Source organism: Geotrypetes seraphini, chromosome 7 (genome assembly GCF_902459505.1).
Source record: "Geotrypetes seraphini chromosome 7, aGeoSer1.1, whole genome shotgun sequence".
Taxonomy (NCBI): Eukaryota; Metazoa; Chordata; class Amphibia; order Gymnophiona; family Dermophiidae; genus Geotrypetes; species Geotrypetes seraphini.
Genome location: NC_047090.1, coordinates 145626534 through 145650275, shown reverse-complemented (window position 1 = coordinate 145650275; position 23742 = coordinate 145626534). Strand labels below are relative to the sequence as shown.

At 43.3% G+C, this 23742-nt stretch overlaps 1 protein-coding gene across 3 annotated transcripts in view; it reads right to left on the bottom strand.

Annotated features, from left to right (window-relative positions):
• The window catches only part of LRRC9 (leucine rich repeat containing 9), a 584298-nt gene that overhangs the window by 129593 nt on the left and 430963 nt on the right, over positions 1–23742 (bottom strand). For all 3 annotated transcript variants that reach the window (XM_033952892.1, XM_033952893.1, XM_033952894.1), the window contains exons 26-27: positions 18588–18715; positions 11571–11679 (exon numbers count right to left, since the gene is read on the bottom strand). In XM_033952892.1, the coding sequence (XP_033808783.1) occupies positions 11571–11679; positions 18588–18715 (237 nt within the window). The remainder of the gene's footprint in view (positions 1–11570; positions 11680–18587; positions 18716–23742) is intronic.

Here is a 23742-nt window from a genome sequence, read left to right as displayed (position 1 = left end):
GACAGGCAGCAGGCATGCCTTCGGGGGGATGCAGGCCTTCAAGGGGGGACAGGCCTTCAGGGGGGACAGACCTTCAAGGGGGGGCAGGCAGACAGGCAGGCCTTCGGGGGGGATGTAGGCCTTCAAAGGGGGAGGACAGGCTTTCAAGGGGGGACAGGTAGGCCTTCAGAGGTAGGATGCAGGCCTTTAAGGGAGGGAAAGCCTTCAAGGAGGAAGCAGGCCTTCAGGGATGGTGACACATGCCTTCAGGGGGGACAGGCAGGCCTTCAGGGGTGGGGTGCCGGCCTTCAGGGGGAGGTGCAGGCCTTTGGGGGGGACAGCCCTTCAGGGGAGGGGGGCCCTGGTGTAGAAGTACACGGAGGGAGGGAGGGAGGGAGGAAAGGGGGGGTTCAAAGTGACGTGCATATGCCGGACTTTGGGAGGGAAGAAATAATGGGTCTGAAAATAGAGGAGAGGGAGAGAGATGATGGACAATGAGATTTAGGGAGGGAAGGAACAGAAAGGGAGAGAAGTTGGACATAAGGGATGGTGTGGAGGGGGATAGAGATACTGGATAGGAGGTAGTTGGGAAGAGAAAGGAAGAGATGGTGGACCCTGGGGTGGTGGGGAAGGAGGGAGAGATGCTGGATGAAAGGGTATTTGAGAAAAGGTGGATCTGTGGATGGAGACAAAAAAGGAAAGATGCCAGACCTCCGGGGGAGGGAAGAGAAATGGAAGGGGAGGACAGAGATGGCAGATGGATGGTTAGCACGGAGAAAGAAGAAAGAAGGAGACCCTAGCAAGCAAGACAACCAGAGCCTGGGACCAACAAGATCTGAATATTAACCAGACAACAAAAGGTAGAAAAAATAATTTTATTTTCTGTTTTAATAATAATAACTTTATTTTTGTATACCGCAATACCACAAACAGTTCAGAGCGGTTTACAATGCAAGAGACTGTACATACACAGCGAAGATACAATGCGAGGGAATGTACTATGCAGTTGAGAGCAGTTTACAAAGCAGGGGATTGTACATAGTCAGCATGGGTGTTTATATAGCGAAGATACAAAGCAGATTTACAATGCAAGAGCCTGAACATATACAGCGGATATATTTATACAGTGAAAATACAGTGCGAGAGACTATAGAACAGGATACGATGCAAGAGACTGTATAATGTGGTTGAAATGGATTACTATGCAAAGATAATTACATTCTGGTTATTCTGGTAGAGTTTGGTTATTTGGGGGGGAGGGGTTCGCAAAATTTATCATAGAGGTAAGATTTGAGAGATTTCCTGAAGGATGAGTAAGATGGGGCAGATGAAATGAGGGTGGTCAGGCAATCTGTCCATCTGCCAGCTTGGAATAAGAGAGTGCATCCCTTTGGGGATGGGTAAGCATTGCTCGTTCGATTGGTGCCTGGGAACGCAAAGTGGTGAGAAAGATATATCGGGGACAAGCCAGTTAAGGTTTTGAAGCAGAGGCAGGCGAATTTGAAGATGACTCTCGCTTCTATTGGCAACCAGTGAAGTTTTCTGTAGTAAGGGCTGATATGGTCTGACTTTTTGAGGCCATAGATTAGGCGGACGGCGGTGTTTTGAATGAGTCTCAGACGTTTGATGGTTTTCTTGTAGGAGCCCAAATATATGATATTACAGTAATCCAGGGTGCTTAAGATTAGGGATTGGACCAGCAGTCTGAAGGAGGGGAAGTCAAAGTAATGTTTGATGGTACGGAGTTTCCAGCGGGTGTAAAAGCATTTTTTGAACTGAGCGTTGGTGTGGTCTTCGAAGGTCAGGCAGCGGTCTAGGATGACTCCAAGGATTTTGATGGTGGGGTTGATAGGGTAGGTTAGACCGTTGAGTTGTAGGGTGGTGGTAGTTAATTTGTGGTTGGGACTTGCAAGGAAGAATTTAGTCTTTTCTGGATTTAGTTTTAGTTTGAACCGGGTGGTCCAGTGTTCGACCATGGTGAGTACTGAAGAGATGTGCTGTTCTGTTTCTTGTGACAGTGAGGAGATGGGGATGACAACTGTAATGTCATCTGCATAAATATAGGATTTCAGCTTTCGGGCAGATAGCATGTGTCCCAGTGAAGCCATGTAGATATTGAATAGGGAAGGTGATAGGGGGGAGCCTTGAGAAACTCCACAGGGATTGGCCCAGGTATGGGAGTAGGTTCCCTCATTGTGGACTCGGTAGGTGCGGTTTTTTAGGAAGCCTGTGAGCCAAATTAGTACCTGTCCAGAAATGCCTATAGAATCGAGGCAACTAAGCAGAATGTCATGGTCTACCAGGTCAAAGGCACTACTGAGGTCGAACTGGAGTAGCAGAGCGCTGTTTCCCTGGGAGAGTAGTTGGAGGAGGTAGTCTGTTAGTGACGCTAGGACAGTTTCTGTGCTGTAGTTAGTGCGGAATCCAGACTGGGAGTCATGAAGGATGTCGAACTTCTCGAGGTATGACATGAGGTCCCGGTTGACAAGGCCTTCCATGATTTTGAGGAAGAAGGGTATGTTGGCAATGGGTCTGTAGTTGGTGGCTGTGGTTCTTTGGGGTTTTTGATAGTTGGAGATATGAGGATGTGGCCTAGTTCCAGCGGGAAGTAGCCGGTGGACAGGCAGAGAGTGACCCAGTTGAAGAGCTCCACTTTGAAGGGGGGGAGCTATTTTCATGATGGAGGGTGGGCAGTTATCTAGTAGGCAGTTGGATTTGGAATATTTAGAGTATAGCTCGAGAAATAGGTTCCAATCTGGGTTTTCAAAGCGATTCCCAAGTCATGTCGGCGGTTGAATCTTCATTGTTTGGGGCAGGTAGGTTGGTTAGTGGGTTGGTGTTTGTTGTTGCAAGAGAGGTTTTTAAGTTATGAATTTTTTTGGCGAAGTAGTTGGCTAGGTTTGTTGGGGAGGGTGGAAGGTCTGTGGGGGAGCTTTTATATGAGTTGATGTCAAATAAGGAGTTGACTAGTCTGAAGAGTTTATTGCTGTTCAGGGATGGGATATTGATTGATTGGGCGCAATATTTGGAGTGTTTCTCTTTGATCATTCTTTTGTATTCAATAACTTTTATGCGCCAGGAATATCTGTCAGTGTCTGTGCTGGATTTGCACCAAATTCTTTCTAGTTTGCGCACTTCTCGTTTCAGAGCTAGAAGGTTGGCATGAAACCAGTTGGCAGATGAGCGGTGTTTTTTCTTGCAGGGTTTCAGTGGAGCCAGGTCGTTTAGAACCTGGATGCTGAAGTTATTCCAACTTGGTATGAAGTTGGGGTTTGGGTCTGTGATTACAATATGGGGTTTGGGTCTGTGATTACAATATGTCAGATTTGAAAAGTGTATCCTGTCAGAGCTGGTGTTAGACCGCAAACGTGAGCTAGGATTTAACAGAAAGAGGAAAAGTCATTTTTGTTTCTTTATTTTGTTTACACTACAGCGCCAGTGTGGTTAGAAGCCAAAGGGGGTGAAAAAGCTATAAAATAAACCCACCAAGATGTTTGAAAAAAACACCCAATTGGGCAGGAAAATCGAATCGAAAAACCAATTTAATAGGCTGAATCGAATCGAATCAAAATTGTTTTTCCCTGAATCGGGCAGCACTAATAGACATAGCTTTATAAGGTCGGAAAGAGCTTTCCGGGGTACCACATTGTTCTGAAACCAGACCAAGGAGCTGTGGACTGAATGGAAAAAAGGGTATAGGATAACAGTCCAGGACCAAAGCCTGAGAAATGAAAGATAGAGAATCCAAAAGGAGCTCTTTCAGAATATCATCCGTAAAGAGATGGACAGAAGCCTGCTTAAAAATCTGTGAAGAAGGCCGCCAGAGGGCCGCCGTGTGAGCGGACTGCTGGGTATGATGAACCACTGGTCTGACCCAGCAGCGGCAATTCTTATGGTCTTATATTAGCACCCAAATCAAGACGTTCAGGGCAGCCAATGCGACCAGTCTCAGCAAAGACATCAGCCGAATCCAAAATAAAGACAGTGACAGGAGACAGTAAAATCATAATATCTGCATGGCAACTATTGTAATCGAGGTCTGGCACAGCCAGATGAGAGGGCTCCCGAAAAAGCCCAATGCACCTGCTTGCTGCGTCAAATGAGCGGGGTCTGAGGAATATGCCTTTTAGAGGAGCTGAATAAAATCCAGTGAAAAGGCCCACTCCGCAACCATGGCAGGGCTCTGTTGAGCTACATGCCATAAGAGTCCCCAGACATGGAATGCAGGCGTCTTGTGCCAGACTCCAGGACGATCTCTGGGCGAGATTTTCTTCAGAAGATTTTCTTCAGGCCGGCTCCCCAGCCCAAGATTACTCGGAGGCAAAGTCAGAAGCTCCTGCCCCCTCTCCCAGCACGCTATGGTATGCGGTACACAATCGCAGATCCGGCACAATCAATGTCCATAGTCAGCATATTAAGGGCTGGGGAGTCCATCCCAAATGATTTTGTGTCAAATTGAGGGGTTTTTGAGGCAGAAATAAAAGTTAGAAAAAAAAGATCAATTTTAAAATCCAAGATGCCTGCAAGTCAAGATTTTGTGCCAAAAACAGCAACATTATCAAAACTGAAAATAAAAAATAGTGATGTGGGGTCTGGGGAGGTGAAGGACATGAACCCTACCCTTCGAAACTGTGAAGAATGTTTTTAAAATTGTTTTACAAGCCACCCCCAAAGTTCCCATAGGAGATAATGGAGGTTTACTCATAGTTTTGCAGTGCCAGACTGGCAGCAGCATTAGAATGGAGGAAAATGATTTTCTACCTCAGAAACAGCTCTAGATGGATCCAGATTTGAAATCTTTAGACTGTCAACCGGTCAGACACCAACTATGACCTCCACCCCCATGGATCCTCATCCATGCAGTTGGGGGCAGGAAAGGCAGCCTGTGCCTTCAAACCCGGGTGGGTTTTACTCTAGAAGCATGATAAGGTCACCGGCAAGCTGACTACCAGGGGAAGGGACCCTGAGTCTAAAAATGGTGGCACACAGCAGGCTGACACCAGAGATTCACCAGAGTTTCTCTGTGAAGCAGCAGTCCGTCACCACATGACTACATCCTTTCCTCAAACAGGGGACCACCTAGAAGGGGTCTCAAGGCACTGAAGCCACTGAGAAATTAACTTAAGTGAAAAAAATAAGAAAAAGAAGCAGAGCAACTGCAAAGACTTCTGCATGGATTGCAGAAATTGTAACTGGATATGTTTGGATAAGTTAGACAAGTTCCTGCTGAACCAGAATGTACACAGGTAGGGCTAGTCTCAGTTAGGGCACTGGTCTTTGACTAGAAGGCCACCACATGAGTGGACTGCTGGGCACAATGGACCACTGGTCTGACCCAGCAGCGGCAATTCTTATGTTCTTATGCTAGCTCTCAGGCTAAGAGGGTGAAGCATGTGCTCAGAAAAGTTTGTGGATTTCTGCAACTCCTTGGTTGGGATTGAACACCTAGCGTATGGAATCTGGAAGGGATGTAACAGAATATAGCTTCACAAATATGAGTTCTTTCCTGGGTTCTTTATAAGCAACTCTAGTAATTCTGGATTCTTTATGTGGTCTTTAAACACACCTCAGCCATAGCTTTGTACAAACAGTTCACAGCCTGCTTTAAACTCCTGGCTTACCATGGCTGAACTTATGCTTTAATTAAGGAGAAATGAGTTTCCTTCTCCCACAGTAGTTTCTATGGCTTGAAACTGAAATGTTTTGAAAATGTCTTTGCTTTATCAGTAATTCTAAAGCAGAATTCTTACTACTGACATAAGCAAGCTTTAGATTACAGTCTCCTGTTCCCACTGCATTTCTTCAGTATCTGGCAAGCTGATTAAATCAGATTCCTCACCACTCATACACACATCCCCATCTGGCTCATTAACATTCTCTCCAGTTACAGAAACAAGGTCTACCTCTTCTCTTTCTGCTTGGATTGGCTCCTGGTATGCCCTCTCTGGCAACCTGGGTTTGCAAAGGTTTGCAGCTAGCTTTCCTAGATCAGCTCTCCTCCAGCTTATGGCTTGACCTACTGAGGACAAAGGTCTTCTGCTCTTAGGCTTCAGTGCTGAGATAGGAATCTCCCTCTGCTTGCTAGTTGAGCCTGCGTTGCTGTTAGCTGTCTCTCCTAGTGCTGTCATGTCTCTCATTTTACCTACACCTGCAGATCTACTAGGGCTCAGATTGGCTGAGCCTTGATCAGACTGCTTGCCTTTGCTAATGTTTTCCTTTCTGTATTATCAGGTGTAGCCATTTCCACCCCACCCCCAATCTGTGCTTTCTTCTTGCTAGGTTTTATGGGCTTTGGAATTATCTGCTGATTCCCAGGCTTCTCCTATAAGGGCAAATGAGCTTTGTGTTCAATCTGTGTGGTATTGCTACTGGGCTTTTCTGCAGTGACAGGGCTTGGCTTAGCCTGCAGCTGAGATATGCAGGATTGCAGAGTGGATGTGGTGTTAAAAAGGCAGTTTGAAGCTTTGGCTTTAGGAATCAATGCAGCTGCAGCAGCCTTGTTTGTGGCACACGCTTGTCCAAGATTCATGGCCTCATCCTGGCAGAGGATGAGCCTTTGCCTTAACTTATGCTAGCAGGGGTGGTTTATGTGGCCAACACTCTCTACAAAATCATCAAAGTCATAAGCAAAGTCTTGGCTTAATCTATTTCAGCCCACCGAATGCTCTCGATCAGGCAGTGGGCGGAAGATTCTACCTCCAAGGCTACCCTCAGAAGACTCTCTTTCATAGGACAGATGTTCAGAAAGGGTCTGGACGATCTGATGGTCAGCATGGCAGATCGCCAGCCTAAATCTTTGACAGAAGATCATGAGCCTCTAGAGGTTCTGGGTGGTCTAATGTTTGTAATTTAAGGCGCTTTCGACAATATTCAGGAGGAGTTTCAGCTCAGAGTTCCTATCAGGGATCATAGTAGAGATTCACAGGGCTTAGGTGACGCCAAGCCTCCAGTTCTCATCCCACTTCAACCTCCAAGTAAGACCAATGACGCCAGGGTCAAAGCCTTCCCCTGCATTTGCAGAGGTGTGGGAGCAGATCTCATTAGACTGCTGGTTAATGAGATCATTCATGGAGGATACAAGCTCAAGTTTGCCCATCCCTTAACACACTGTTCTTCAACCGCCGGTCCGTAGAAAATTTCTGCCGGTCCGCACAGGGCAGGTGAGATCGATGAGATGTAATTTCCTGCTGGTCCGCACAGGGCCGGTGAGATCATGGTGAGCCTCCGACAGTGGTTTTCTCCCTTCCCAGCAGCTCTACGTATTTAACAGTGCATTGATTGACTAAGGCAGCCTTGGGGCTTTTGCTGAGTCGCAGCCGCCTCTGATAATGCAACTTCCTCTTTCCTCATAGGCGGCGCGACCCATCAAAGGACCCGAAGCTGCCTTAGTGAATCGCTGCACTGGCAAGGAAGGAGAGCTGCTGGGAGGGGAGAAAGCCACTGTTGGAGGCTGGGAAGCTGCTGGGCAAGGGAAAAAAAGGGACAGCTGCTACTGGACCTGGAGGGAAGGAGAAGGAGAGATGCTGCTGGGAGGGGAGGAGGGAAAGGGAAGGGAATAGAGTTACTGCTGGACAGGGGGAGAAGGGAAGGGAGAAGGACAAAAGAAAGGAAACAGCTGGCAGGGAGATTAGAGGAGGGGAAGGGGAGAGACAGGAATGAGAAAGTAGAGAGATTGATGATGGTAAGGGTGTCAGCAGAGAAATAGAGAGGGACAAAGATGCTAGATCTGGTGTAGGAGAGAAAAATGGAGAGCAGTGAAGCTGGAATGAATCATGAAAAAAGGAGAGAGGGGGCACAGGCTGGATGGAAAGGGGAGAGGGGCATAGAAAGAAGATAGATACCATATGGAAGGGGGAGAGGGCAGACTGTGGATGGAAGAGGCAGATGCTGGATTGAAGAGACAGAGAGGGCAGACGCTGGAAGGAAAAGAGTGAAAAGAAGATGAAAGGAGAAACCAGAGACGACAAAAGGTAGAAAAAAATTTTATTTCTATTTTGTGATTAGAATATATCAGATTTGAAATATATATCCTGCTAGAGCTGGTGTTAGACATAACTGGGGACTGCAAAGCCCAAGCAGTGCTTTTTTAGCTTCCAGCTGGCTTAGGGCTCTCTCTGACCATGGGGCAGTTGCCCTAGTTGCACTCCCCTAACACTATTTCTGTCATGTGTGACTGCGGTATTTTGTTAGCATGATATTTCTGTGTAGCATTCTGTAATAATTTGGATTATTCAGTTTTCTTGATAGTAGAGGGGAAATATGCGAAGGGGAGGGGAGACAGGGGTTTTGTTGATCCTTGCTCTGTATTATTTGTATTTATAAAATGACAATTGTACAGAATATTGTTTCTTTTTATACTTTAATAAAATAAATTCAATATAAAATCATAACTGAGGCTTGTGCGGATGGGATCAGATGATTTGCGGGGACCAAGCTCATGGAGACGGGGCGAAAAGGGGTTTTAAAATTTCAGTCCTAGTAGTTTGCCGGTCCACAAAATAACTATTTTATTTCCGCTGGTCCATAGGTGTAAAAAGGTTGAAGAACACTGACTTAACAGACTGGTTTGTGGACTCCCAGTGGGTCACTCAGAAAAGGCATGTAGAATCTTAGCAACAGTACAGAAACTTGCAGAAATTCAGGCCAGAAGAATTGGGCTAGGGCTTATACACCATACACTTCATAGTGCCCAAGAAAGGCTCAGAAAATTAGAGACTCATCCTAGATCTCATACATATCAATGAGGCCCAGAAGATTCCATGTTTTCACATTGAGACAGTGTAATAAATAATCACAGCAGTAGCTCTGGGGGAATTTCTAGCTTCCCTAGACATGATGGAAACCTACTTACACATTCCCATGTTTCAGGAGCACCAGAGGTTCCTGCGATTCCATGTGCTCGAGAGACATTATCAGTTCTCTGTGCTCCCTGGACGACTGGCTGATAAGAACTTTGTTACTCTTTGAAGGAGAGCAGGCAGTGACTCAAGTGGTCCAGGTCTTACAGAGCCTAAACTGGATTGCAAATTTTCAAAAGAGCCAACTGGTTCCATCCCAATTACTGGAATACCTGGGAGTTTTATTCAACACAGTGGAAGACTATGCCTATCTTCCAAGTTTAGCATTCAGATTTCAGACATGATGAAAAAGCCAGCTCCATTGGAATTGCACTACCTCCAAGTGCTAGTCTTTATGATAGTCACTATAGATGAGGGTCCTTAGGTGAAGGCTCAAATGAGTCCTCTCCAGAGACACTGCTATTTTGGTGGTCCCCACAATCCGACTCCCTTCAAATGACACTCCCATGGACTCTGGATTCCCGTAGCAGTATGAATTGATGACTTTGTCCACAGTCATTATTATGGAGCAGAGCCTGAGAATGCAAAGCTCCCTTAGCTTCTCATCCAGACATAGCCAGATTCCTAAAAGGGGCACTAAGACTCAGACCACCGGAAAAGCATCCATTTCCATCATTGAACCTTAACATGGTTCTTCACAGCCTTAGTCATGCTCTGTGTGAGTTTATTCAAGAGGAGTCCATGATGGACCTTACCATCAAAGAAAAAGGATCAGCGTCCGCATCTTGAATACTGCGTCCAGTATTGGTCACCGTACCTTAAGAAGGATATGGCGTTACTCGAGAGAGTTCAGAGGAGAGCGACACGACTGATTAAGGGGATGGAAAGCCTCTCATACGCTGAGAGATTAGAGAACCTGGGTCTCTTTTCCCTGGAGAAGAGGAGACTTAGAGGGGATATGATAGAGACTTACAAGATCATGAAGGGCATAGAGAGAGTAGAGAGGGACAGATTCTTCAAACTTTCAGAAAATAAAAAAACAAGAGGGCATTCGGAAAAGTTGAAAGGGGACAGATTCAGAACGAATGCTAGGAAGTTCTTCTTTACCCAACATGTGGTGGACACCTGGAATGCGCTTCATAGGGCAGAGTACAGTTTTGGGGTTTAAGAAAGGATTGGACAATTTTCTGCTGGAAAAGGGGATAGAAGGGTATAGATAGAGGTCTACTACACAGGTCCTGGACCTGTTGGGCCGCCACGTGAGCGGACTGCTGGGTGCGATGGACCTCAGGTCTGACCCAGCAGAGGCATTGCTTATGTTCTTATGTTCCTATGTTCTTATGTTCAGACTCTAAGAAAGCTGAATGTGAGGAGAGTCATCTTACGGTATCTAGAGGTTACTGAGTTCTGTCTGACCATCTGTTTGTGCTCACCAGTCAGGCTAGATGTGGTAGACCTGTGTCCAAGGCTACCATTTCAAAATGGATTTGCATGGCCATCTCATCAGCATATATTGCTTGCAGCAAGCAATCACCAAGAAGATTTGTAGAGCAGCGACCTGGTCCACACTGCGTGTTTTCCAAGTTCTATAAAGTGGCCATGGAAGCACAGGAGGATACAGTATTTGGATCTTCAGTGTTATGAGCATACACAGAAATCCCACCCTAGATTTTGGGGATTGTTTTTGTTCATCCCTACTGTCCAGAATGTCATACCTATTGCACTAGAAAAAGAGATTAGGTTCTTACCTTGCTAATAATATCTTTTCCAGTAGATAGATGTGTGATTATGGAGCCTCACCCTGTCAGCTATTTCACCGCCTGCCTAATGTCTCAATCAGACAGTTCAAGTCAAAACAAAAATTTTGATGTCAGTCAGCTCTCAAGGGTGTGAAGAATAATGTATTGTTAAAGCACATTGGGGAATGTTTGAACTCCATAAATGTTTCTGATTAGTATGGTTATTCTGAAGTTTGGATTGTTTCATTGCAATATTTAACGTTTGTTATATTTTCAGAGCAGAAAAGCACTGTATTTTGAGGAGCCTCCCTGTACCCCTCCTTCTTTTGTGTTTCTATATAGGTTTATCACCTGCCTTGGTACAAACTGAAGGGGGCAACAGAGCTCTCAGTAGGAGGAGGAGGAATTGAAAACCTGGAGTGGATTTCTTCTGCATGGTTCACGAGCATGTGGAGAATATCCCACTGTCCAGAATGATACACCTGTCTACTAGAAAAGATATTAGCAAGGTAAGAACTTAATCTCGTTTTATTTTCATCCTCTATTTGTTCCAGCTTTTTACAAAATTAGAAAAGCAATCAAATTACATACTTTAAATGTAAACAAACATTTTTCAGAATATCCTGAGGGGTAGGTCTGATTGCTTTGTAGCTGATTGGTAAAGCATCATGCAGAGCGCCTGGAACAGGTTTCCACCCTCTGAGCTAAGTAGAGCTAAAAATGCTACAAAGAATGCAGCCCCTGAAGGTAAAGAGTCCTAATCACTATACAACAATGGCACCAAGTGGCTGGTTTTAAGACTGTGATTGTAGAGTTCCAGAAGTAATTTTGGTGCATAAAATTGGCTGAGGAATGCTTGAGCTGAGTTGGGAGAAAATATAAAAATAGGGGAAAAATTCCCAAAAAGCTGTTAAAGAAGGATCATGGTGCCACATTTAAGTCCCTGTAGTGATTGAACTGAAGACCCAAATATAAACAGGAGAGAACTACTGGGACCTCCCCCAACCCCCCCCCCCCACACACACAAACAACCCAAAACAAAAAGGAAGCATACCTTCACATTAGGCAGGAAGATTAAACCACTGAAAGAGGTAAGACTGTTGTTTTCCAAATTCACAATTTGCACATTTCTGAACTGATCTACTGGTGTAAGATCCACATTTCTAAATCAAGTAAAAGTAATTTCAATTATGACTGCAGTACCTCTTAGGCAAATAAAGAAACAGGATAGTTATATAAATAAAAGGTATCATATAGAACATATTAACAAGGACTTCATTGTTCTGAGAGGATGAAGCAGCTAGGTATATTCTCAATTTTCCGAGTCAATAATAAAGACCAGGACAGAGAAAGTCACATTCAGGCTGCAAAGATGGTGTTGAAAAGAGTTCATTAACTATCCCCCTCCCACACAGTTTTTAGTGCTGGCCATGGCGGTAACAGCTCTGAAACTCATAGGAATTCTTTGAGCATCAGAGCTGTTGCCGCTGTGGCCGGTGCTAAAAACTGCACTACAGTTTTGTAAAAAGGGGAGAGGGGTTTATGAATTATGGGATGGTATCTGCTACTTGAATAGGGCAAACTACTGAACAGGATTTTAAACTAGGTAATTAAAATTAAGTGGGCAGAGCACCCAGGTAATTAAAACATTTAACACATATAGAAATGGAAAAAAGTCAGCATATGCAAAGCTATGTTCACTATTGCTCAACGTCATGAAAGAAGGTTTGAATACAATGGCAATCATAGAAATGTGAAATCACTCAATTATTAAAGGACAGTGGAATTAAATCATCATTATTATCAACTTTATTTGATATACTGCAAAATCAAAAATATATCTAAGCCCCAAAGACCACAATATCTACTGTAAATAAAATAGATCCACTGCAAACAAAATACAAAATACCTGGCTGAACTTTTAAACCAGGAAAATACTCTTCCATTGTTAACTTTAATTATAGAGAATGACATGGGGAAAAAAATTTGTTCCCATCTCCGCCCTGTCCCTATCCTGTCCCCGCAAGCTCGATCCCCGTCCCCGTGGATCTGAACACATCCACACAAGCCTGAAATAGTTTTATACTGCACTTATTTTATTAAAGTGTAAAAAGAAACAATATTCTGTACAATTGTCATTTTATAAATTAAAGTTCTAGCTGCCGAACTAGAGAAAGAGATCTTCAGCTGGCAGGGCTTTGTTTATAAATGTTTATCAACACAACTAATATACTACTTTATCCTAAAGCAAAAAGAAAATAAATAGAATTTTTTTTTGTACCTTGGTTGTCTGGTTTCTGCTTTCCTCATTCAATTCCTTCCATCCACTGTTTGCCTTCTCTCTGCCTCTTCCATATGCTCTGTTACTGTGCCTCTCCCTTCCATCTCTCCCTCCACCCCCTCCCCAATTGGTCTGGCACCCATCTTCTTCCCTCTCCTCCCCCCGTAGTTTGGCATCTCTGTCTTCTTCCCTTCCATCGTTCCTTCCCTTCCCCAGGTGGATTTTAGCATCTCTCTCCTCCTTTCCTCCCCTCAGATCTGGTATCTCTCTTTTCTACTCTCTCCTACCCACTTTCCTTCAGTGTCTTCTCCCCACTCTCTCTTCCCTATTTCCATCTTCTCCCCACTCTCTCTTCCCCATTTCCCTTCAGTGTCTGTTCCTCTCCATCCACCTCTCTCCACCCCATACAGCACCCTTCTCATGGTCCAGCAGCCCCCTCCCGCTTGCTGCGGTCCGGGATCTCCTTACTTCCCTCCCTTTTCCTTACCTTCGCTGGTGATTTTTAATTTTTGCTCAACAAGCAGCCAGTTGCGTCAGAGGAGAACTTTCTGGCAGGACATGCAACTTCAAGGCTCCAGCTGCTTGTTGAGTGAAAATTAAAAATCGCCAATGAAGGTAAGGAGAAGGAAGGGAGGGAGGGAGATGCTTGGAAGGCGGCAATAGGAAGAAGGGAGGGGGCTGCTGGACCGTGCATTGTTGACCGCACGTGTTCCCTCCCTTAACTGCAGAGACAAGGCCTTTCACCGCTCCATAGGGCAATGAATGGCCTTGTCCCCATACCTGCGGCGACCACTTTTTTTCTCCCACCGTTTCGGCAGGTGGCTAGCTGCGTGTAACAACCACCATGTCATTCTCTATTTTATTTTTTTAAATGGGGTAAGAAAAAGCCTCAGAATTTGCAACCATTATTTTCTTAGGTTTTCAGCTGTTCAGTTACTGATTGGTCTGCATTAAAGTTGATGTTTGATATTGAAGAGAAATGGGTTACAACCCATAAGTTGAAGATAAATATAGACAAAACTAAATTTCTTTGCCTAGGCACACAGGATCTGGCTAGATCAGATCTTTTATCACACTTTGGCCAAAGTAATTACACTTTTGATAAGCAAACTAGAGTTTTGGGTATTCAATTAAATAATTCTTTGAGCTTGGAACATCAAGTTAATCTGGTTAGTAAAAAATCATTTTTTCTTTTACGTAAATTATAGGTAGTTCAGAAATATTTTGATAAGTTATTTTTTGCACTTGTGGTTTAATCGCTTATTCTTTCTCAGCTACACTACTGTAATATTGTTTATTTAGGATGTGCTAAAAGATTGTTGAAAAGATTACAAACTGTGCAGAACACTGCAGTGAGCGTAATTTTTTTCATTTTTAAATTACATTGGTTGCTAGTAAATGCAAGGATTTATTTTAAGGTTTGTATTATGATTTTTAATATTCTATATGGCTAGGTGCCATATTATTTAGTGGGACTGATTTCATTACTAGCAGGAAGACCATGGAAGCAGGTCTATCTTCAATTTCCCTCACTGAAGACAATTAGATCATTTGTTCAATGGAAGGCATCCCTCTTTAATCAGGCTCCTTTAATATGGAATGATCTCCAAGATCAGTAGGTCAATATACTGTTAACTTTGAAAGACATTCTTGTTTAAAAATGTATTATCTTGAAATTTATCATCTTCTATTGTTAATGTTTTACTAATTTGAATATACAGTGGTACCTTGATTTACGAGCATAATTCGTTCCAGAAGCATGCTTGTAAGCCAAAGCACTCGTATATCAAAGCAAAGTTCCCCATAGGCCATAATACAAACTCAGAAGATTCGTTCTACAACCAAAGTTTGCTATGATGGCCCAGGGGTGTGTACCTGCCTGTGGGTGCTGCAGCCCTTTCAGCAGGGTGGCTTCCTTCCCTTGGGGTCCCCTTGCAACTGCCCTCCCGCTTCAGCCGATGCCTTTGCCGTCCGCCAGCGCCTCCTGGCTCCCGATTCAATCCAGCCACCATCCTGTAGAAGCATGCGCAGGACCTCTCAACTCCCAAGTCATGAAAGAAGAAAAATTGCTGGACACGAAAGTTGTGGAGAGTAGGGAGGGAAAAATATAGGATGTTGTGGTGGAGAGGGAATGGTGGGATAGATGGAAAGGAATGCAAGATGGAGGAATGTTGAACATGGTAGTGGAGGGAAGGGAGGAAGAGATGCAGCATGGTGTTGGAGAGGGATGATAGAAAGAGAAATGTTGGGTATGGGGCTGGTGGGGAGAGACAAAAGATTAGAAGCCAGGGGATGAGGGAGAAATGTTGGATTGGGGGGAGGGGCAGAAAGAGGAAGGGATGTTGGACTTGGAGGGAGGAGAGATGACTCAAGGAAGGGAGAGATGTCAGATTCTGGAGAAGGGTGATGGAAGGAGGAAGAGAGAGATGTCATGACCAGTGAAAGGGAAAGGAGAGAGATGCCAGACTAGGGAATAGAAGGGAAGAAGGGGAGAGATATGTCAGACTGTGGGAAGGAGAGGAGAGAGATGCCAGACTGCAGAAAGGTAGGTAGAAAAGGAGAGATATGTTAGAATATGGGAAGGAGAAGAGAAGGAGAGAGAGATACCAGACCATGGGAGAACTGTGGGAAGGAGAACAGAAAATATGTCAGACCATAAGAGGGGGGAAAGTGAAGGAGAGAAAAACAGCAATTGGATAAGAAGGCCCTGGAAAAAGAGTTAAGAGCACAGACAGAAGGAAGTGCAATCAGAGACTGGAAAAAGATGATTAGAAAAATAAAATCACCAGAAAACAAAGGTAGGGAATATGTTATTTTCAGTTTACCCCATGTTTTACTAAGTTGCACTAGCCAATTTAGTAGTAATCTATTTAGCGTGCGCTAACCGCTAATGCGTCCATTATATTGTATGGACGCATTAGTGTTTAGCACGCACTAAATCGATTAGCGTATGCTAAATCAGTTAGCGCACCTTAGTAAAACGACCTATTAGTGTTTAAAATGTGTCAGTTTTGAGAATTTATATCTGATGTTTATATTTTGTACTGTTCAGGAAAAAATTAATTTACAGTATTTTTATTTCTCTGGTGTTATATTGCATGTACTGTAGAGTCTGGCATCTTAGCATTTTGATTGTGTATATTAGTACTTTTAGTTTGTGGTTCTGTATTTGCATAGGGGTTATCTATGTTCTGCATGTGTGACCAAGGCCAGGTGTTCTGGTAGGAATGAATGTTGAGAAGCATAGTGTGCTTTGGTGTAGTTTAATTTTGTGGTTAACCATTATGTGTTGTTAATAAGATTATATTGTATGCATATATGAAAAATTAATGGAAAAAATAGTATTACAATTAGTACTATTATTATTATGGGGGCAAGCTCTAGGGCAGAGCTTTTAGGCCCCCTCAAAAAACAAAGTGTTCCGCTTCCTATGACTGGTGTGATATGCCTGGGTGTCCTAAAGTCTGAGTTATCACAATATTATAGGGGTGCCCAAAAGGTCAATCGCGATCGACCAGTAGATTGCAAAGGCAACTCGAGTCAATCGTGAAGCCCAGGTCCACAGCCTTCCCCCCATGATGTCAATTCTGACGTTGGAGAGGAAGTTTGGGCCAGAATTGACGTCGGGGGGAGGGGGGGAGGGAGGGGGAGGCTTGTGGGCCCGGCACTTGTACTCGCCTGGCCTGGCGTCAGAAAAGCAGGGAGAAATCGGTGGCGATGGCTTAGGGTGGCAGGGAGAGAGAAAGACAGACAAAGAAAGAAAGGGGGGCAGGGAGATAGAAAGACAGACAGACAGAAAGAAAGAAAGGTAGGGGAGCAAGGAGAGAGAAAGAAAGACATAAAGAAAGAAAGAAAGGGGGAGCAGGGAGAGAGAGAGAGAGAGCGTGAGAAAGGAGAGGGGGCAGGGAAGAAGAAAAAGTTGGACTTATGGAGGGAAAGAGAGAGATGTTGGTTGGGGAATGGAATGAGGTCTGGAGGAGAGGAAGCATGCAGGAGGCACAAAGAAAGAAAAGCAGAAAGAAAGAAATATTGGATTTACAGTCAGAAGAAGGAAGTGCAACCAGAGACTCATGAAATCACCAGACCACAAAGGTAGGAAAAATGATTTTATTTTAAATTTAGTGATCAAAATGTGTTCAAATTTATATCTGCTGTCTATATTTTGCACTATGGCCCCCTTTTACTAAACTGCAATAGCGGTTTTTAGTGCAGGGAGTCAATGAGCGTCGTGGCAGTGCGGGGCATTCAGCATAGCTCCCTGTGCTAAAAACTTCTATCGCAGTTTAGTAAAAGGGGAGGGGTATATTTGTCTATTTTTGTAAAGTTGATACTGAGGAGACATTGCATATTTTAAAGTCATCTGCCTTGACCTCTTTGAAAACCCCCGAATATAAATGATAATTAACATTTTCTCTGAATACAGTGTGCTTTGTGTTTTTTAAAAATGTTATTGTTGGTAGATCATTTTGACTTGGTCATTTTAAAAGTAGCTCGGAAGCCAAAAAAGTGTGGGCACCCCTGCACTATTACTTTCAGCAACAAATCTAATATTAATAGCAAAATGACTGTGTGATGTGTGCATGCATCTATTTTAATAGACAGTGCCCCTTCAAACTGATTTTCTACCTGACAAAATGCAGCAAGACCCAAAAACCTACAACAAGTACAATGCCAGCTGCAGAAACCCTGAGAGAACAAAAAATAAGAGACCAACTGATTTTCCCACCAAAATTCAAATTTGTGACCAACTGACTTTCCCATCAAAATTCAGGTTGATATATGAGTCTCACTGGTAGCTGGTTTTAAGAAAGGTTTGGACAAGTTCCTGGAAGAAAAGTCCATAGTTTGTTATTGAGAAAAACCCAAAAACCTTGTGGAGAAGATGATGTTCAAGATGCAGGTTTTATTAAAATACAGTTCAATAATCCATATAAGAAATGCCTAGGACCCAAATCATTGGGGACTTGGACCCAACACAGTCTGTGTTTCGACAAAACTGTCTTCCTCAGGGGTCCCTAGGGGTCCTGATACAAAGACTCATGGATAAAAAGCTAAAAACTACTCTACATGAAACTGCGCGGTTGAGAAATCCTCGAAAGCCAATGATTTGGGTCCTGGGAATTTCTCATGTGGATTATTGAACTGTACTTTTAATAAAGCCTGTATCTTGAACATCATCTTCTCCACAGTGTTTTTGGTTTTGTCAGATTTTCATTTCTGTGGAGTACTAAGGGTCAACCTTTAGTTTGCACTGTTATTGAGAAAGACATGGGGGAAGCCACTGTTTGCCAGGTTCAGTAGCATGGAATATTGCTATTCCTTGGGTTTTGGCCAGGTATTAGTGACCTGGATTGGCCACCGTGAGAATGGGCTACTGGGATTGGAGGAGTGCATGGTGCAGTGGTTGGAGCTACAGCCTCAGCACCCTGGGGTTGTGGGTTCAAATCCCGCGCTGATCTTTGTGACCCTGGGCAAGTCATTCAGTCCTCCATAGCCCCAGGTACATTAGATAGATTGTGAGCCCACTGGGACAGATAGGAAAAATGCTTGAGTACCTGATTGTAAAAAACGCTTACAATCAGGTAACGCTTAAAATCTGATAGGCGGTATATAAAAACCTAATAAACTTAAAACTTGATGGACCTTTGGTCTGACCCAGTAAGGCTATTCTTATGTTCTTGTCTTAAGAGAATCAAATAATGCCACTGATACTCTGGGTATAATAACAGTGAGCATATTGCAGATTTAAACTACTACTACAAGACATTAAAATGAGATATGATACTGTACCTGATGTTAGACTCTTTCCAGTTCAACTCTTCAATTTCAAGGAAGCTTTTTCCACAATTTTCCACAATCATATCAGATGTAAGTCTGCCACCAAATACATCTTTAGCATTCTCAATCTCTAATGAATCCTTGACAACAATATTTAAAAAGTTAGGTATTCTGCTCTACTTTCTTTAAAAAAAAAGTATATTTATTTATTTTAAAAAAAAAAAACTAACCTGATTAAACCTAAGTGATTTCCAAATTCAAACATAATCAACAAATAATACAAACAAGTAAAACAAAGTTCCATCTACTCATAAAAATATAACTGTACATTCAATTAAAAGCCTCTATGAATAGAGTTGTTTTCAATACCTTCTTAAATTTCTGAATATCAGAAAGAAATCTTTATGGTCCTGTCAAATTATTCCTGTTATTGAGATTACAGATGCTCTTGTATTTTCATAATGCGCATGTAAAAACTCATTTATTGATAATCACATAATTCCCTCTGACCGTAAAGATCTAAGAGGCTGATAAAGTATCATCACTTGTGTCAAATACCAAGGAATCTTATAATGGATCACTTTAAAGGTCAACATAAAGAGTTTAGTATATATCATACTAAAATGCTAGAAGAGATACTAGACAGCACATAAAGTAGCAAGTTTTTATAAACACTGAAATGTAAAAAAAAATGTATATTCAGTGTTGCTTCATGCCTAATCAGCAGCTGAATTATATGCGTATATTCCTGATCACAAACAGCTATATAAAAAGCATGATATTCAGCTGCTATATGGACAAACTAATTAGATTCATTTAGAACAGATTTTTTGCTTAACTACATGGAGTGTAGCTGGATATCACCACTGTACATATGGTTAGGCAAAATGCTCTTTCTCTGCTCTGACTCTGTCCTGGCACTATCTACTTAACTTACATAGTGCATTTGCAAGGGGGGCATATACAGAGGCAGAGCAAGGGTGGTGCATAGGCATGTCTCCTACTTATGTAAATAAAGCACAGTTATTTATCTGTAATAGGTGTTATCTGAGGACAACAGGCAGATATTCTCACATGTGGGTGATGTCATCCACAGAGCCCAGTACAGACAGTGCAAAAGTATACTGTCATTTAAAAAAATGTTGAAAGTCTCAAAAGTGCTCATACTGCACAGATGCCGGTATCTTCCCGCCCGATGTAGGCTTGTGAGAGAAAGCTAAAAAGCCAACTAAGGGAGGTGGGAGGGTTGTGAGAATATCTGCCTGCTGTCCTCAGATAACACCTGTTAAAGGTAAGCAACTGTGCTTTATAGGACAAGCAAGCAGCATATTTTCACATGTGGGACCCACTAGCTGAAACCAAATAGGATGGAGGAAAGTTGGCTTTATGTAGAGAAAAAAACTTTGCAGAACTGCTTGGTAAGGACGTGGCCCTTTGGCTCAAGTAAGCCGGGGTGTGGCAGGCCTACTAAGATGGACAGTTATTTGGTGATATGTGTAAACATGAAATAATAAACAGTCACTAAACTTTCTTACTACTGTTCAAAGGATTCACTGTCTAGGGAAGATTGATAAGATAAGGCCACATCCCAGAACAAGTAAGAAAGAATTGTAAGTGGCTAAAAAAACAAAATTGGATAAAAAGAATACAAAAATAGATAAACAAATAAGCGGAATTTAAATTGATATGAAAGAACATGTGCTTCTTGCTCTGAGGGGAAACAGGCAAAGATTAGGAATCCATTTGGGGGCATTAGCTCTGTTGTTCTGCAGTGTAGGTTAGGAAAAATCCAGACCAGATGTCCTTAGTTTTCTTAGAGACCCATTGTCCAGCTTGGTCCAGGAGATCATAGAAACATAGAACATAGAAAGATGACGGCAGAAAAGGGCTACAGCCCACCAAGTCTGCCCACTCTACTGACCCACCCCATTAAGCCCGAGTGCTAATGACCCAGCTCCTTAACTCGACCCTCGCAGGGATCCCACGTGGATGTCCCATTTATTCTTAAAGTCGAGCACGCTGGTGGCTCTGATCACCTGCTCCGGAAGTTTGTTCCACTGATCCACCACCCTTTCTGTGAAGAAATACTTCCTGGTGTCACCACTAAATTTCCCTCCTCTAAGTTTGAGCGGGTGCCCCCTTGTGACCGAGGGTCCCTTGGGAAAGAATATGTCATTTTCCACCTCGACACGACCTGTGACGTACTTAAATGTCTCTATCATGTCACCCCTTTCCCTGCGTTCTTCTAGAGTATAGAGCTGCAATTTGCCCAGTCTTTCTTCGTATGAGAGACCCTTGAGTCCGGAGACCATCCTAGTGGCCATCCGCTGGACTGACTCAGCTCGAAGCACATCTTTACGGTAATGTGGCCTCCAGAATTGCACACAGTATTCCAGATGAGGTCTCACCATGGTTCTGTAAAGTGGCATAATGACTTCAGGTTTGCGGCTAACGAAGCTTCTATTGATACATCCCATCATTTGCCTTGCCTTGGATGAGGCCTTCTCTACTTGTTTGGCAGCCTTCATGTCTGCACTGATGATTACTCCCAAGTCCCGTTCTTCTGAAGTCCTAGCTAGTGTTTCTCCATTCAAGGTGTATGTTCTGCATGGATTTCTGCTGCCGAGATGCATGACCTTACATTTCTTAGCGTTGAAGCCCAGCTGCCATATTGAGGACCAGTTTTCCAACGTGATCAGATCATGCATCATGCTATCCTTGAGATTGCTTTCGCTTACTGTATTACACAGTTTGGCATCGTCGGCAAACAGTGCTACTTTACCCTGAAGCCCTCGGGTCAAGTCCCTTATGAATATGTTGAAAAGGGATGGTCCCAGGACTGAGCCCTGCGGCACTCCGCTGGTCACCTCCGAAGTCTCAGAGAGGGTGCCGTTGACCATCACCCTCTGAAGTCTTCCACTCAGCCAATCATTGACCCATGCAGTTAGTTTCTCACCTAACCCCATCGATTTCATCTTGTTTAATAGTCTACGGTGTGGGACACTGTCAAAAGCTTTACTGAAATCCAAATACACTATGTCCAGAGACTCTCCCGAGTCTAGCTTTCCTGTCACCCAATCAAAGAAGCTGATAAGATTGGATTGGCATGACCTGCCCTTAGTGAATCCATGTTGGCAGGGATCCCTTAGATTCTCCTCATCCAATATCGTGTCTAATTTACCTTTAAGTAGAGTTTCCATGAGTTTACACACTATTGATGTGAGACTCACCGGTCTGTAATTCGCAGGCTCTGCTCTGCAACCCTTTTTGTGCAGAGGAACGACGTTAGCTGTTTTCCAGTCCAGGGGGACTCTCCCCGTACTTAGGGAGAGATTGAAGAGCATGGCAAACGGTTTTGCCAGAACATCGCATAGCTCTCTGAGCACTCTTGGGTGCAAATTGTCCGGTCCCATGGCTTTGTTCACCTTGAGTCTTGACAGTTCTCTGTAAACATCAGCAGTTGTGAACTCAAAATTCTGAAATGGGTCTTCCATGCTTTGCTTTGTTTCCAGCCATGGCCCGTGCCCTGGTGCCTCACAGGTAAAGACTGAGCAGAAGTAATCATTCAGTAGTTTGGCTTTATCGGAGTCTGTTTCCACATAATCCCCGTCTGGCGTTCTAAGGCATGTTATCCCGTTTGTGTTCTTTTTTCTGTTGCTAATGTACCTGAAGAAGGATTTGTCCCCTTTCTTAATGTTCTTCACTAGAGTTTCTTCCATTTGAAGCTTGGCCTCCCTGACTGCTGTTTTGACCGCTGTAGACTTTGTCCTGTATTCAATGTTTGCTTCCTTTTCCCCGGTGCGTTTGTATGAGAGAAATGCTCTTTTCTTCTCCTTGACGAGGTACAAGACCTCATCAGTGAACCATTGGGGTTTCTTTTACCTTTGTTGTTTATGTAGCGGATAGTTGCCTCGTGAAGAGTCGATTTCAAGGTTGACCACATAGCTTCCACATTATCAGTTACTTCTTGAACCTGCAGCTTCTGATGGACGAAATCTCCCATGCTTGCGAAGTCAGTGCCCCGGAAATTGAGTACCCTTGTTTTTGTTTGTGATCTAGGGAAGCCTTTCTTAAGGTTAAACCATACCATGTTATGATCACTGGTGGCTAGCGTTTCTCCCACCGAGACCTCCGAGACGCTTTCCCCGTTCGTAAGTACCAGGTCCAGGATGGCCTGGGCCCTGGTGGGCTCTAGTACCATTTGTTTGAGCCGTACTCCCTTCATGGACGTCAATATCCTCCTGCTATCACAAGTTGTCGCTGAGATATACTCAAGGAACCTGCTGGCAGACATACATTGGCCTCTGACCTTGTTGCTATAGAGACTCATATTCCAAGGGGCCTTCTTTTGGAGACTAACATTACAGAGACCCTAATTAGATCCATATGTGTGTATACATATATAAATGAATATATATGAATGTACTACATTTCTATTAAAATGTTAGTACTTAAATATGTAGGAATTTCCTTCTGACTTCTGACTTTCTTTAGCTTAAAACATATCTACCTCAAACTGTATTAGGTGACTTACACAGAAAAAGTTAGACTTCTTTTAAAGTTGTTTAGCTACTCCCCTTCTCACTGTTGGAACAAAGAACTACAAGATGTCAGATAGCTTCATGCTGTTACATGTGAGAGACGCAGGTTGGATCTTAGGACCACAGAAGAGGGAGAATTTAAGGCTGTGTGCATGACTATTTTTTCTTTGTAAGTATATTGTAATATTAGAACTGTTTTTTCTGTTTTTCTTTTTTTTATTAGTGATTTAAGTTAGTATCAGAATGTTAATTCAGGAATTCCTCTGTGAGGGGAAAGCCACTCCCCCAATATGTATGCATGTACAAGAAGTACATGCATACATATTGTATGCCTTATATGGTAGAAAATATGTTTGACCAATTATATGAAGGAAGGAAAAATGTCATCATATTAGGTATATAGGTAAAGAAGGCAGGATGGTGTATGAGACCATTCCTCAGACTTAGACGTGTCTCCTTGTACAAATGCTTTTTGAAACAAGATTACTCTGTTATTTTTAATAAACATATTTAATTGGAAATATTTGTACAATCATTTCAGAGCATCCTTGGGCTGGGTTAAAAGGTAACTTTGCTCATTGGCTGAACCAACTATCCCTTCTGGAAAGATTCGCTAAACAGTAATG